The sequence below is a fragment of the Passer domesticus genome, chromosome 1, assembly GCF_036417665.1.
Source record: "Passer domesticus isolate bPasDom1 chromosome 1, bPasDom1.hap1, whole genome shotgun sequence".
Lineage (NCBI taxonomy): Eukaryota > Metazoa > Chordata > Aves > Passeriformes > Passeridae > Passer > Passer domesticus.
The window spans coordinates 139607887-139624824 of record NC_087474.1 but is presented as its reverse complement, the minus strand read 5'-3'; the positions used below and the strand labels follow the sequence as shown (position 1 = coordinate 139624824).

At 39.7% G+C, this 16938-nt stretch overlaps 1 protein-coding gene across 3 annotated transcripts in view; it reads left to right on the top strand.

The window, feature by feature from the left end:
- STK3 (serine/threonine kinase 3) overlaps positions 1–16938 on the top strand; it is a 131889-nt gene that overhangs the window by 17645 nt on the left and 97306 nt on the right. For all 3 annotated transcript variants that reach the window (XM_064392705.1, XM_064392696.1, XM_064392686.1), the window contains exons 5-6: positions 14857–15021; positions 15441–15608. In XM_064392705.1, the coding sequence (XP_064248775.1) occupies positions 14857–15021; positions 15441–15608 (333 nt within the window). The remainder of the gene's footprint in view (positions 1–14856; positions 15022–15440; positions 15609–16938) is intronic.

The following is a 16938-nucleotide window of genomic DNA, read 5'->3' as shown; positions in this document are numbered from 1 at the left end:
CAATTTCTCCCTTGCTATGCCTCGGTCCTGAAGTTTTGGAAGATTTAGGCAGAGGCTTTGGACATGTTTGAATGCTCTTGCTCTTTGTGGAACAGTGGCCTGATCACTCAGACTGTGTGTGATGGGAAGCTTGTGACTGTTACTGGAATGAGGCTGCTTAAAGTAATTGAGCATTCTGTTGATGACCTTACATTTTATTTTTTTTTATTTCTTTATTCATTCATTAAATGGAAATAAGAAATGGTTTTGTCATAAGAAAATAAATATATTCACTTGCAAATAAGGAGAGACTTATTTCTTATTTTATCAGAATATTTACTGAATACAGTCAGAGACGTAGAGTTATGTATTCTGTAACTTTCCTAAATTGTCAAATGAAGACTGTGGCTGGGCCAAGGAGAAGTTTATTTCCTGCTTCTTCATATTTAAGGAAAAGAAATAGAGAAAGTTCAAGTAAGAACCCTTTAGTGCAATGGCCATTAGGATGATCATTTGGATTTGATCTTAAAGGTCTCTTCCAACCTAAATGATTCTAGGATCATTATTAAGTCAAGTCACAGGAAAAGGTGGATTTCTCCTCCTGTTTGAGGAGGAGATGTTAATATAAATTTGCCTTTGTTGTTTGTCTCTAAAACTAAGAATTTATTGATCATCATCTGGTTTTGTGGTTTCCCTACTTACTCAAAAATTGTGTTTGTCTAGAAAGTGAACAACACTGGACTTTTTTCCACTGTTCTAGTGGACTAAAATCACTAGAACAATGGAAACAGAATCCAAAGTTGGGGTGTTTTTTAGTGACTGTTTGGAGTCTATTCATATGGAGAAGTTTCAGCTTAGCAAGAGCAGGTTCTTGTCCAATAGGCCTGAGCCATTAATTTGAAGTTAAATGGACCCCCTCAGTTCTGCCTGGAGTATTCTAGTGTGCCAGGCAGATCAGCAGCACTTCAGCAAATCCGTGGTGCTTGTTAGCTCATCCAGGGCGTGGTGTTCATCGGTCCTGGGCAGCAAAGCTTAGATCTGGTTTTGTCTGCTTTTCTCAGAGACTGGTTTGGGAGGTACGTGTATCTTATGCATTCAGACTGTGGGTTGCTGCCAGGAAGAGCAGTTCTGCTGCTGTCCTCCAGCCTGCCTGATGTGTTCCTCCTGCCTTTTCCATGCCTCAGATGCAGTGATTGTCTGTGGCTGCAGGGTGATCTTCGATAAGCTTGATGATAGGATGGGGGAACTTCCTCTCTATGTTATTCTCCCCACCCCCTCATGAGCTAACTCTGGACTCACTGTGGCAGCACAGTGGCTTGATCTGATGCAAGGAAAGAGCCGTGTGGAAAGGGAAGGAAGAGCATGTGCAGACTGACTTTCAGTGTCAATAGATGAGATAATTACAGTGTGAAGCAACACTCACTGGCTGCCCTTAACATAGGGGAGAATATTTACACACAACCAGCCTTGTCTCTCTAATGGTTATTGAGGATGCATTTGCTCATCCACTGATCATGATTAACTAAGTAATTCTAGTCCTGACTCTTTGGGAACCAAATTCAACTGACTGAAACATACCAGGTGGTGGCTATGTTGTAGATTTATCAGACAAACCTGTCTTATTTGGATCAGTATTGTAAGTAATAAATGTAGGAATGGATAGCTGCGCAGGTACTGTGTAGATGGGCCCAGAGATTGTGTGTTTTGTATCTAAAATTATTTCCTTTACATGCCATATATAATACCTCATGTACTTTTGATGGTTAGCTTCTGCCATGTTTTCTTAGCTAATTACTTTTTGCCACGTGTTTAAGGTCCACTAATTCAAGTGAATAGTGTTTCCAAATCTCTGGATGTTGTATTTAAATGTCTTGCTGGATTTGCTTTCTCTGTTACCACGGGGATCCAGGGTAAATCTTTTGTGGTCTGGGCTAAAGGCATTTTGCTTGTAAGGATGTTGTTTTGCAGTTTTCAGCAGTCGTGTTTCTCAGCAATTTCACAGTTAAAATATTTCCAATTTGTAGGCCTTTGCTTCACGTGATCATTAGCTGTAAAGCAGCTACCTAGGGCTTAGTACCTCTTGTATTTTTTAAGTAGTGTCTGTTGCAGTGTAAATTCCTCAGCTGAGCCCATGTGGATTAATTAATACCCAGACAGGCAATACACCAAGACTGAAATTCCTTCTGCACTGGCTCACTTGCTTATCTCGTCTTGGTGTCCATGGACAAGTCCATCCTGGCTGTGCTGGTGACCACGTTCTGTCCGTGGGCCTTCCAGGTGGTGAATTGATTCAATGGGCTAATCAGCTGTGTTGCTATTCAGACACTGATCTTTAGGCCAACATTCTTAAATTACTTTTCTCTGCAGCCAGGTTGAGGAAAAGGAGGAAAGAACTTGATCACAATTGTCCTGGTTGCCTTATTCTGTGTTTAGCCTTACAAAGCAGTGTAGCTTATACTAGCCTCTGCAAAATGCAAAACTGAGATTATTCGGTGCTTGTCTAATAAAATCCTTACTGTGGCTCTGAATGATTGACTGTTACATAAATGCTGGGAATTATTTTTCCTTGGTTCTGTAGAGCAGCATTGTAAGTTCCTTAAAAAATGGATTGTACTGTCTGACCCTTGGAATGATAGACCTTTCTTTCAACCTTGTATTAAACTGTGTTTGTCTGCTTGGAAATTTGCTCATGAAAATTACTTTTTTTCCCCCCAAATACAAATCTTTGTATGCCAGAAAAAAAGATGTAAGTTATGTGTTGGCTAATTTTTATGAAAGAAAAGGAAGCTTGAGCTACACTGGTATTCATCCATTTCCAAAATAATTTTGTGTATATTACATGCAGCTACAGTTGACCAAAAGCGCTCAGAAATGGGTAAGTTTCAAAACAAAGATTGGCCATGCAGCATCCTCTGGTAAATGTGCTTTGGGATACACTAACTGTCCTCTCTTCCCCTTTTTCCTGCAGTGTTAGCAGATCATGCTTGCTCAGTGAGGACTAATACGCTATTAAATTATACATCCTCTGAACTCCTGTGTTGATTTGTAAAATACTATAATAATTGCTCTGAAGACAGAATTATCCACAAACTTTATCTGACCTTCCTCTTTCCATTAAAAGAAATACTGTTTTCAGCTTGTGCCATGAACACATCTACAAGTCAGTTCTATGAAGAATGTGATTCCTGGATGATTTCTATAGTTTTGTACAGGTGCATTGTTGTGGTTCGTTTTGGGGGGGGCACTCCGGGTGTCCCCAGAGGGCCCCCTAGGCTGTGATCTGGCTGGCAGCAGCAGCAGGCAGGCAAGGAGACTCCACACGGCTTCTGGGGGTGTTAATTAAATGGGGGTTTATTGGGGGTCCCATCCCCGGGAGCATGAGGGGGGAAGGGGGAGGGAGGGAGAGCCTCGGGGAGGGACAAGAGGGGAGAAAAAGGGGCTAAGGGAGGAGAAAGGCTAAGAGAGCGACTGATTTCCTAGCACAGCTGAAGAGGGGAATTCAAAGTGAGCGTGGAATCAGACTTGGGCCAGTGGGATTACAGATACAGGATGGTTCAGGGCAGGACCACAGGTTTAGAATATACCATACATTTTAGAGGGGTGAGACAGAGCATACCATTTAAATAAAATGCAATACTACAGTGCATAAAATGTTGGAGTTCATTTTTGTGGGCTGTCTTAAAATTACCCATGTAGTACTAAAATGCTGAGCATCATATAATTCACTATCTGTTTAAAAAGTGTACTTCTTGGAAGAAAGCTTACAAACTACTGCTTCAGTTCCAACAGATGTATTTCACCGTGTTTGTATTTCCTACTGATTTCTTTGCAGTCAGGTCACTGCTAAAAGGTGAGAGAGACTATGGTATGTTGAGCAGGAGATGGCCTTTTCACATTTTTTTCTGATCTGAACAGACTAGTTAGTTGCACAGTCAACAGATCTCCTTTGCCTCCTCACCCATGTTTTAGAAAACAAACCTGTGGAACTTCTGGGAGAATAGCAGAAGTTGCATGAGTGGTTTGAAGTCAGTTACTCATTTTTCAAATTGAGCTGCTAATGATTTTCCAAATAAAAAGTTGTTAGAATTACTCAATGCAAGCAGCAGCTTTTTTTCCCCCTTGTAAATAATTTTCAGTTTGTGCCAGTTTAAGTTGCTCAAGCAATGAAATGACCATGTAAACGTAGAATATGAAGAAATTTATAATAAAATCTTGCAACAAAAGGTAGCTGTTTGAATGAATGTTTAATCAGTCATCTACTGGTACCCTGTGTATAGCTTGCATCGCAAAACACACAAAATCTTATTCCTGTTGTAATAAGGGGTGGAAGTTTAACCTTAATGCCTCCCCACACTACTCTTTCCTTTCAAAAGAACCCCATTGTTTGCCTTGGAGCAACAGAAATTTCAGCTGAATTTTTAATGTATTTCCAGTTTGAGTCAACCTCTCTGTGTATAAAGTTATAATCTGGGCAATAAAATTTGTCTCCATTCAAGGAGTTGAGCCAAGTTTCATTGCAGTCTTCCATGTATATTTTATTTTACAATAAAAGAGTCTTTAGAGTTTAGATGGGTTTATTGCTATATATTATTTTGGTGAGGAAGCAGATGAATTGTAGAAAAACTGCAGGTAAAAGAAAGGCTGCTGTTTTGAATTTGGATGTTCATTTTAGAGGTGGTAAGGAAGGAGGTGAGCACTGATTTGGAATAAGTGATAATTTTAATTTGCCACTGATTTGGAATAAGTGATAATTTTAATTTGCCACTGATTTGGAATAAGTGATAATTTTAATTTGAAAGAGACCTCTGGAAGTCAGCTAGGTGAATTTACTTTTCCAAGGAGGGAAGTCCAGTAAGTGTTTAGGATCTTGTTCAGATCAGTTTTAACAATCTGAAAAGCAGGAGTCTTAGTCTCTTTCTTCAGCCCTGTGAACTTTTACTTCTTCTTGTATGCTCTGTGGGGATTGTTTTGTTTTGTTCTAGCCCCTCTAGTCCAGTTCTAGCTGGACTCTCCAATTTGTCAGCCTTTCTTTTATATCAGCCTGGACACAGGGCACTGTGTTGCAGATTTGTGTTCACAAATGCTAAATAGAAGGGGATATTTACTTGACCTGACTCTGCTTTCCTAATGAGGGCCAGTCTCTGGTTATGGCACATTGCTGATCTTGCTGACTGATGTTCAGCTTGTCTTCTGGAGCCACCCAGACCCTTTCCTGGAGGAATGTTCCCTGCCACATGGATTCTCAGTTCATACAGGTCATAGCATGGAAGTGGTTCTTCTTGGTGTGGGACTATGCTGTTGTTGAGCTACTGTATTTGTTGTCAAGCTGATTCTTCCAGCTTGTTGAGATCCCTCTACGTGGCAGCCCAGCCTGTCTGTTAGTGTATTGACTGTTTCCATCCTGTTTCATGTCATCCACAAACCATGATGGGGTGTGTCCTTGCTCATTGTGCAGGTTGTTAATCAAGTTGTTGGGAGTATTCACCCTATGATCAGTCTCTGAGAACATTGCTTATAGCTGGCTCTTGGTTACATGTTGAACCACTGCTGAGCCTGGCAGTTCAGCCAGTTCCTCTCCATCTTCTCCGTGATTCCCCAGATTTAGTTGAAAATTTATGTTGGAGATGGCCAACAACCTTGGTTAAGTTAGACAAAATGACATCCTCAGCTTTCTCTTCATCCTCATAGGAAAGTGACCAGGTTAATTTAACATCATTTTCTTCTGGTCAGCTTATGTTGGCTGTTTCCAGTCACCTTTTTATCGTTTGTGTGTCTTAAGATTGGCTTCTTTGTGGATTCACCCCAGCATATCCTGGGGTCTGAGAATGAGCTGATCAGCCTGTAGTTCCTCAGGTCCTACTTCTTGCCCATTTTGAAGATGATGGTATTGTAAGGGACACCCTGATTGCTGTAACCTTTTAAATCTGATAAGAGAGAGCCTTGAATTGACATGAGCCAGCTCCTTAACCCCTTTAGATGTATCTTATCTGTTCTCATCGACTTGTATTTGTCCAATTTACTGGAGTAATTCCTAACTTCATCCATTTTGCTACTAGGCAGAGACAACTGAGAGTCAGAGAAACCCTACTAAAGACTGATGTAAGGAACATGTTTGGGAGATTTCTGCATAGCTTGTCAACAGATTGACCACTCAACACAAAATCTTTCTGTGCTTATTTTTAATTTTCTCTCTCTCTTTCTCTCTCTCTTTCTCTCTCTCTTTCTCTCTCTCTTTCTCTCTCTCTTTCTCTCTCTCTTTCTCTCTCTCTTTCTCTCTCTCTTTCTCTCTCTCTTTCTCTCTCTCTTTCTCTCTCTCTTTCTCTCTCTCTTTCTCTCTCTCTTTCTCTCTCTCTTTCTCTCTCTCTTTCTCTCTCTCTCTCTCTCTCTCCCTCTCTCTCTCCCTCTCCCTCTCCCTCTCCCTCTCCCTCTCCCTCTCCCTCTCCCTCTCCCTCTCCCTCTCCCTCTCCCTCTCCCTCTCCCTCTCCCTCTCCCTCTCCCTCTCCCTCTCCCTTTCTCCCTCTCTCTCTTTCTCCCTCTCTCTCTTTCTCCCTCTCTCTCTTTCTCCCTCTCTCTCTTTCTCCCTCTCTCTCTTTCTCCCTCTCTCTCTTTCTCCCTCTCTCTCTTTCTCCCTCTCTCTCTTTCTCCCTCTCTCTCTTTCTCCCTCTCTCTCTTTCTCCCTCTCTCTCTTTCTCCCTCTCTCTCTTTCTCCCTCTCTCTCTTTCTCCCTCTCTCTCTTTCTCCCTCTCTCTCTTTCTCTCTCTCTCTCTTCTCTGCATATAGACCAATACAATCTTCTTGCTGTCCTCTGTTTTGCTGTCCAGATTCAAGTCCATCCTGTTCTTGGCCTTTGTAATTCAGCTTTTTACTATCCAGGCAGTGCTTCTTTATTTATCTTTAGTAATCTGCTTCTGCCCTTTGCATACCTTATTTTTTGCACTTCAGTTATGAGTTCTTAGTTTGTTCAAGATGGCCTCCTGCTCTGTTTACTTACCTTGCCAGCTAGGAAAGAAAGACTGTTTTCATACTTGTAGGAGGTTGCCCTTTATGCTCAGCCAGCTCTTTGTTGGCTTGTAAGATTGTGCAAGGTCTCTCTTGGTGATGCTGTCAGACCCAGTGGGGATGGTATGAGCAGGTGTGTAGCTTGTGAGCCAAGTGATCTGTTAGCAAATGTGTTCCCTACAATGGTAAAGTTGGTTTAAAACAGTGACAACTCAAATAGGTGCTTCCTGTTAGAAAGGCATACAGTTGTATTGTTTTAGCAGACCTGTGTTAAGGGCTTCCAGAGCAGTTCTTGACCTTACTCTTGTCAGAAGAGGACTTTGCACAACCAAACTAACTAAATTGGTGCTGATCACAGCTATGTGTAGACATGCCAAAGCATGTGCTGCTGAATCATAGTTAAAATCTGCACTTAGTGCAGTGCTAAAGAGGTTCTGTACTTTTCTGCTTTACTTCTAAGGTTGTGCTCAAATCCGGGTCAGTACTTTATAGATATCTTATAGGAAGCTAGGACTTGGTAATGAAGGGCTAAAGAGTCTGACTTCCATATTCTGATCAGTTCTTGATCTGCCTGTGTCTGTGTGTTAATGTTAGCTAATGTTAAGCATGAGATTTCGTGAAATAGTTTTTCCTATGAGCTGCTAGATGTGTTTTAGACAATTTTATGCTGCTGCTAGGCTGTAGTAATTTTCAAACTACACATAGTGTTAGCACTATCTTTAATAATCCAGGACAAAATTGCTAATTTAAAGGAAAGAGAAGATGAGGTATTTTGCATATTATATTCAAGAAATATTATGAAAGTTATGTTACTGGGATTATATAGTCAAAAGCAAATCTTAAAAAATACTAACACTCATCATCACAGTGAATATTTGTTGTTATATTTATTGGAGCACATTTTCTGTATGAGTTTATGTGTAGCTTGGGTCTTACGGTAATGAGTTCTTACTCTGTCCATTACTGTGATATTGAGGTGTCTCCTTAGATAATATAGGATTAAGTGAAGATTATCTGGCAGACCTAGACCAAACCTTGTTGTCCTAAGTAATGCCATGATTTGCTACTTTACTCCAAGACAGAGGCTGTGATTTTGTTTGAAGAACACTATCTTTACTCATAGCATATGGATTGGCTCACAAGAGTCTAGCTGCCCTGAAAGGGAGGCTCAAGGAAAGCAATTTCAGGACACTGTAGTTTGTTACAGGTAGTGGGAACTAAAATCTAAAATTAGCTTCAGGCCAAAACGTAACTTTAACAACTCTTTTTCTCTCTGAAGATTTCTGCCTACTTCCTAAGTTAGATGTCAAATACTACAAATGGGAAGGGTATTGTCAGAACTGTCATATCCTCTTCCCTGTTTATTTGCCCATCTCTTGTGCATCTCAGGTGTTTTCTTAGTCCAGCCTTGTCTTCATGTAAGTGAAGAATAGGAGAGGTGTGTGATGATGATAGGGTGTGAAATGTTTGAGCTTCATAGCTTGTGGTGGAAGAATGGCTCCTTTATTTGCCATGAGAGTGGACCTACCCAATGTGTTCAACCTAACCAGTGTTTAGATTCAGTAATCTGATACTTCCTGGAAGCATCAGATTTGATGTGCATGTATTAGTGTAAAAAGAGCAGCTGGGAATGGACTTAGTTAAACAATTCAGCTTCCCTAGACCCCTTTAGAGGGCCTCGGGAAGGAGAATGTGTGCAAGAGAACCTGTGGATGAGTTGTCCCAACAGCTGCATGGATTAGGTGATGTGTGATGGACTGGATAAACACACCCCTCACTCTCCCTTGTGTGTGGCATCCATAGCCAGTTAATTCACATAAATATATGAATTAGATGTCTGTTATAGTCTCCTAATAGATGTGGAACACTAGAATTTGCTGCTTGGCTCCAGATTTTGGTTTTTAAGATTGGCTTCATGTATGATGTATCTTATGTAGGCTGTGGAGTTGTTCACCTTTATCATTCACATTCTTTTTAATATACAATCTGCATGTTGTTTTGATGGTGAAGGGATAGAAGCTGCTCCATGGATGAGTCTTATTTAGAAGGTAGCACCAACCCGTCAAAGGGACAGCATACAGGGTTAGAACTAGCCTAAGGTACCAAACAGATAAATGTTCCACAAGGTTCTAAGTGAGGATCTTGATAGGAATAGAAATCAGAAACAAAGCAGAAAGATTGTGACTGTGACATTATACTAAGGTGCAAGCTGTGCTGATGGAAGAATGATACTGTGCATGGAAAATCTCAGAATAAAATAGACCAACTTGTTTACAGGAAAAATACTGCCTATCTAGATTGATCAGGAATAGAATTGTGTAAGAACCATACATCTAGATCAGGATAGCAACATTGACTAGAACATCATTTTATATTAATATGAAATAGTTTTGTTTCTTTTAATTGTTCTGTGTGGTGATGATCAATGGCATTGCGTGTATGTCAATGTCAAATTACTTCTAGAACTAGGGAGTACTGGGTATTGGGAAGATGGCAAGTTGTGTGCTGTGACAAAGCATGTAATGTTCTGGTTCTGTACTGTGCTATTTGTATGTTCAAAGTTGCTTGTAGGAACACAGATACTACACTACCTATGTAATGACTTTTAACCATGATTATGAGAAGAGATTCTGATTTAGAGTAAAGAAGGGAGGAGACATAATTAGGAAGCATTTTGATGTGAATTTTAAGAGTCTATTTGTGGTTTTGTGAATAAACGAGTAGTCATAGGAGCTTTTAATCTGTTTTTATGTACTTTGGTCCCTTGTTACTTCCAACAATTGGTAGGCTATAAAAGTGTCCTCCATTTATTTCCCCAAATTCCATCAGGTTTGCATTAGTTCATGTGTCAGCTAGTCTCTATGCTGTAAAGAAGAACTGTATGTTATTTTTTGTCATGTTAAAATAAAAAATAAAATCATTATTTCCTCTCCTCTGGGTACATTCTCATCCTTTACCCACATTCTTCAGCTGTGGGCCCAGAGCAGCACACAGAGCTCAAGCTGAGGCTGCCCCAAGGCTGTAGAGCAGGACAGTCCCCTCTGTGACCGGCTGGGGATGCTGAGTTTGATGCACCCCAGGAAGGGGTTTGTCCTCTGGGCTGCCAGGGTGCATTGCTGGCTCCTGCTGAGCCTGCTGCTGACCAGCACACACAAATCCCTTCCTGCAGGGCTGTTCTTAAGCCAGTACTCTTCCAATTTATGCATGTCCCTGTGTTACCCATCCCAGATGTAGAATCTGTCATTCGGGCTTGTTCAGTTTCGTTCTGTTCATCCTTGCCCAGTGCTCCATCCTGTCCAAATCCCTTTGCAAGGTTTCTCGTTCAAACAGGATACTTTGGTATCCTCAGTGAACTTTCCTAATGTTGCATTCAATTCCTGCATCCAGATTATTGATAAAAGTAGTGAACAAAACTAGCCCTAGAATTGAGGGTACATCACTGGTGACAGGTCACCAGGCAGATGTAGCCCCTTCAGCCTCCAGCTCTCTATGTGTCTGCTCATCTTGCAGAGGATGCCATGAGGAACAGTATCATAAGCCTTACTTAACTAAAAACCAGTATCCACCACTTACTTTTCATTCACTGCGGGTGGGTGACCATGTCTTAGAAAGGTATAAAATTAAACAGGACTTTCTCTTTGTGAACCCATGTTGACAGTGCCTGATGATCTCGTTGTTGTTTCAAAGTCTTTTCAGTAGTACCTGGTATGATGCTCTCCATCAGTTTTGTTGATTAGACTAACAGATATGTAGATTCCTGGGTCTTCCCTCATGCCCTTTTAGTAAACTGGAATAACTGCCTAGCTTTCTGTCAGCAGGGACCTCAGCCACTAATTTTTCAAGAACTAAAGCTAGTGATTTTACCTCCTTAGCAACACATCCTTGCCTTTTGTTCAGACAGTTAACTAACTTACTTATTCCTTAGTAGTGATATATTTTGGAGTTTATTTTGGGATGATACTCAAACTTTAAATATAGACAAGTCAGCTGAAACAAACCACCAATTTTATTCAAATTGATGTAAAATGCACCTGATTTTGTTGTATGGAGTTGTAAATGACATGAATACAGAATCATTGAATGGTTGATGTTGGAATGGACCTCTGGAGATCATCTGGCCCAACCAGCCTGCTAAAGAAAGGTCATCTGGAGTTGGCTGCCCATGGCCTTTTCTGCATGGTTTCCAAGGAGGGAGACTTCACAACTTCCCTGGGTAACACTCCCAGTTTAAAGTGAACCTCTAAGTGCTGTTTAGAGGGAACCTCCTGTGTTTCAGAGTGTGTCCATTGCCTCTGTTCCTGTCACTGGGTCCCACTGAAAAGAGCCTGACTTCATCCTCTTTGCACCTTCCCTTCAGTTATTGGCATACATTAAATAATTCCCTATGAGCTTTATTTTCTCCAGGCTGAACAGTCCCAGCTCTCTCAGTCTCTCCTCCTGGGAGAGATGTTCCAGTCCCTTGATCATCTTTGTGGCCCTTTGTTAACTCTCTGGTGTGTCTGTGCCTCTTGTACTGAGAAGTCCAGAAGTGGACCCAGCACTCCAGGTGTGGCATTAGCTGTGTGTGGAAGAAGGGAAGGATCACTCACCTTCCTGCACCTCCTGGAACATTATCTCAGGCAGCCCAGGATACCATTTGGTTTCTGGCAGGCAGTGCACAAAATGTTTAAATACCATTAATGTGTGCAAAAACATCTGCACAAGATAGTTCTGGTCTACAGGAACAACATAAGTGAAACTTTTAAAATAATGCTTAGTGCATCCAATAAGGGAAGAAATGGTGTACTGCATTTAACTATGCAGTATAGCTCAGCTGCAGTACTGCATAGTTGAATAGTGGTTCTGGATTTAGAAGTATACTTGTGGAGAACTTTGTAATTTATGTCCTTTCACTGTTATGCATAGATGGTATGTGTTCTGCAAAAGGTTTAAATGGCACAAAAAATAATGAAATTAATGATTTTGATTTTTTTAAAAATACTTTTTTGTGATGATTGCATGGCAATGTTCAGTATGGCAGTGCATTATTTTCTGAAATGGTGATTTTGTCTAGGGAAGGTGAGTGTACTTTCTTTGTTTCTTGTGTTAGGCTGGAAATACATTGCATCCTTCTGAATGATATTAGGTATTAAAGCCAAACATTTTTTCTGGGTATTACTGTGCACATACTTGGCCATGTTCAGCAACAGTATAAGCAGGAGTGATTTTAGTGACTGCATCATGTTATATAGGTGATGATTATATGGAGCACAAGTGGATAAATCTAGGACATCTGGAGCTGGGATTGATGTGTCTTGGAACCGTAAATCTGTTCTTCTTTTTTCCTGTGCTTTCCTGTTACTGCTGTTTGTGATAAACATGACTTGTGCTCTCTGCCTACTTCTTAGAGGTGATATTCACTGGGCTGTTTTGACTACTTTGTGTATTTGGATATGTAAATGCTTTATCTGTAATATTTAGCCATGGTAGAGCTTTACTTTGCAGAGGGTCCCCATCAGGCTGCAGTACTCCCCGATTCCTTTTTGGTTTGCTGGATTCTCACTCCATAGCTTATTGCCAGCTTTTGGTTCCAGTCTTCTGTTAGCCTCTCCTTTGGGGGCTGGACTTTGCCATGCAGCTACAAAACCACTTCAAACCACTTCTCCATCTAGAGCTGATGATCCAAAGATCTTCATGTAGTTCGTTTTTCAAGAACTAAAGCTAGTTGTTCACCTCCTTAGAAGCACATATTGAAGAGTGATCTCTGCCATGTCCTCTAAGCACCATTTTTCACAATACTTGTTTCTAGATGAAAGTGGGAGGGAAGTTGTATGCTTATCTTGCTGCACATTTGTCAGTGCTCAGGATAATTTTCTGTTGCATGTTCAGGATTAGCTGCATGGAAGGCTTTGGAGATTCAGGACATTGTATTGTTTCTGAAATTGGGTGGATTTGGTAAAGCTTGGGCAGAAAGTGTTGTTGCCAGCTTTTCTACACCCAGCATGTCTTAAACCATTCAAGATACAGTGTTTGAAGCCAGGGTTTAAACTGCCTGAAGTGTGAGTTTGCAGATAATCACAGTTTTAGTGATTCACCATAGAATTTTTAGCTCACATCATGAGGATTGTCTCTTTGTCCAAATATATTTTTGACCATACTTAAGTTTATATTACAGTTGATTTCAAGTCCCTTCTTGCTTGACTCCAGATCAGGTAGATGGTTTTACTCTCATGGCACATTGCCAGGAAAGTTGTCTTATTTGAGCTGTGTATAACAGGGTTTTCAGTTCTTCTGGCATACAGTCCTTTGGAGCAGCATAGCAGTCAGCATAAAGTAGCACAAATAAAGGCTTTGAGTAGTGTGCTGCTGAATAGAAACACTGAAAGATCTCAGAGATAAATGGTGGGCAGGGAATGCATAATGCACAGCAGAGGCAGTAGCTGCTTGGCTTGGAGCTAATATACCACCATCAATTTCATCCTCTGCTTGCACAGGAAAAGGTTTATGAAAGTCTCTGGAACTCTTGGGGTATATCAACACATGCACTTTTTTGAAAGCAATGCCAATTTGAGCAGCAGCTACTTTGCTTTGTCCTTCTTTACTATGCCATGAGTTGAATCCAGGAACTGTTTTGTTGGAAAAATAATTTGGCAGACAGGTTTGTTTTCAGCTAGGATCTGTGTGTTACAGTGGTTCAGTGGAAGGGCTGAGACACTGAATTACTGCTGTAGGGAAAGGAGGGACTGGGGCTTGGGACTGCTGTTTAAATAAATGTGTAACTGTGCCCTTGGGCTCCACACCTGGGTTTTGTGAGACTGGACAGAAGCTGCAACAGGGAAGTGGTTCTGTTTGTTAAATAATTAAAGCTTGTTGTGAGCAGCTCAAGTGCATATAATCTTGCTGACTAATAATTTATTTTCCTTTTTATTGATTCATTCTTTTGGCTTAGAGTGATCATGAGTGGGTTTTTTGTTTCTTATGGGCTTTCGGTGGTGGTTGCTTTTTGGAGGGAGGTGTGGATGCCTACCAACACTTTCAGAACTGAAGCTGGAAGGAATTGTTAGTGGTTAATTTATTTTCTGTGTAGGATTGGAAAAGTAGAGGAAAGGGGAAAAATGCAGCCCAGCATTGCAGCCAAATCAGAGTATTCATCTTTACTTTTCCAGTTTCTTGCGTTTCTGAGAATGTGTGAAGTTAATTTTAGTTCTTATATTGAAACATTAGTGTACTGTAATTAACAGTTGTGTGGATAGTTTCTTTGTATTTCCTTGAGCAATTGCATCACATGGAATGAGTTATATTTGTATGTTTGTGCTTTTATTTGAGAACAAATGTTGATGAAAACCTGAAAAGTGTTGTCAAGGGGATCTGGTACCTCAAAAAGAGGCTCTTGCTGTTTCTCTGATAACACTTGTTCAGGAGCTTATGTGTTCCTATTGTGTTGATTTAAAGTGATGAGGATAAACAACTACAAGCTGATGACTTACTCAAGAGTTAGTGTTATTTATGAAGCAAATAAAACAAAATATGTCTCAGTTTTTTTCGCTCTGTTTTGTTTTCTTTCATAATGAAATGTCTGTCATCTTTTTGCCAGTTGACTTGCAATTTTTTGTAGCATTTGTGAGGGCATGTGACTCTGCAGTATATTAGAGTTAAGAGCTTTTTGGCCTGCCAGTCTACACGGCATCTTTTTTCTTTATAGTTGGCATTTAATAATTTATTTTTATGTTGTTTTTTTTTTTTTTTAAGCTTTAAAACAGAAGTTTTTCTGGTCTGCTAAAAAAAAAAGTCAAGCATTGTTCTCTTTACAATAATCACTATGAAATGATCATGGTTTAAATAAGTCAAATCTATGGACCTTATGCGTATACCTGAAAATGGTTTTATGTTTTCTTGCAGCTAACAGAAGATGAAATTGCAACTATTTTGAAATCTACTCTTAAGGGACTTGAATACTTGCACTTTATGAGAAAAATACATAGAGATATAAAAGCTGGAAACATCCTTCTTAACACTGAGGGACATGCAAAATTAGCTGATTTTGGTGTGGCTGGCCAGTTAACAGTAAGTAACTGTGGAAAGATAATTTTAAAATGCTGTAATGCTCCCAACCTTGTTCTTTCACCTTTGTCTTCTGCCTTGAATTTTGTGTCTGAGCAGTGTCACTGCCACTAGTAGTGGCAGAACTAACATTCTTTATCCTGATGAGTATTTAATGTGCTGCAGGGCTATTTAGTTTTTAGTTGTCTGTTTTTATAGCCCAGTGTATCAAGTGCCTGATGATCCCTTTAAATTTTAGTATGAGGTTTATTCTTACCTCTTTGGCCTCAGTAGGCTGATGGGCTGAATCTGTTTGGTATTAATTGGAAGTCACTACCATTTGACCTTTGGGTGGATAATTTAACTTTTAAATATAGAATTGATATAAAAATAATCTGAAAATAAGCATCTCTGGTTTAATTTAATAAATAATATAATTCCAGGATACAATGGCAAAACGTAACACTGTTATAGGAACTCCGTTCTGGATGGCACCTGAGGTCATACAAGAGATTGGCTATAACTGTGTGGCAGACATCTGGTCCCTTGGTATAACTTCAATAGAAATGGCTGAAGGAAAGCCTCCATATGCTGATATTCACCCAATGAGGGTAAGTGTGTTGGTGGCATTTCTTGTTTGTTGTATTAAAAGAACTAACCCTCAAACCCACAAAACATTCAAACCCCCCTAATATTGGAGTCATAAAGCTGTATGTTTATGGATAGAGATTTTAATACTAACAATTTTTACTTTTTGTATTACTTCCTCTTGACTGCAGTTTGTGTTTTAACGTGCTTCTGTAAGGTTTCAGAATACCTGTATCTCTGCTTGAGAGGGAGCTGCAGCAGGAAGCTCTTAATTTACTTTGGGTAATATATAGAATCTGTTTCATACTACACTTGAAGATTTGCATCACCAAGAGTCAGTCTGCTTTTGAAAGGCAGTTTTGAAATAAAGGTGACCTAAGGAAGAATTCAGAACTGTCCCATAGGAGCAGTGCTAATAGCATTATTATTAGTTACACTTGACAGCTTTTATTTATTAGTGACTCTTAAGTTCTCTTACTGAATTAGTTTACTTTTTGCAAAATAAAATGTAAATAGAACTAGTTACTTTATGAGGAGTAGCAGTTACAAAGGAATTACTTGGAGAAGCTAATGGGGATCAATGTTTATGTAGGGATAACTTGATGCTGTTAGTCATGCTGCTGTTATTTTGTAATGAGCTATAGAATAGCTATGCTGATTGCACTGAGCATCAATAAAGGCTCTGTTCTTAAATTGTTTAAAACCCACTTTGAATTAAGAAGGCACTTTATGTTGCTTAAAGCATACCTTTTTTCAGAAAAATCTTAGCAATTTGCCACAGAATTGTCATGCATACTAAATTATTTTATTCAGTTTTCTTCTGCTGGTGCCTCATGCATCAGAATCTTAATATAAAGAAACCACCACTATAGAAGAGAAGGTACTGTTCACATACAATTACTGTAAAGTGATGCACATCTGAATTCAAGTGTATTTAAAGCTATTTTTGTTTGTGGGATTCTTGATTTTTGGTTGTGTGTACTCTTTGGACGAGGGATGTTTCCTGAAATTTCTGTTAAACCTGGTGAGTGATTTTCATTTAGAAACATGACATAATTTTGGAGGCAAAGTTTAATCATTTTCCTGCACCATATTTTTTCCATGTAATTAACTGTTTTAAGATTACAGCTCAAACTAAAAATACTCAGGTGAAAGCTGAGAACAAAATAAGTATCTCTTAAGCTGGATTTTCATGAGAATTTAAGATGAAATAACCTCTAAAAATATTTTGAAGAATGATTGAATGATTGATGACAAGTTAGCTACTCTTGATCATGCTGGGATTTTTGATTACACTTCCAACAAAAATGCCTTAATTACATCTGAGTAACATGACTGTATGTAGTTGCACCA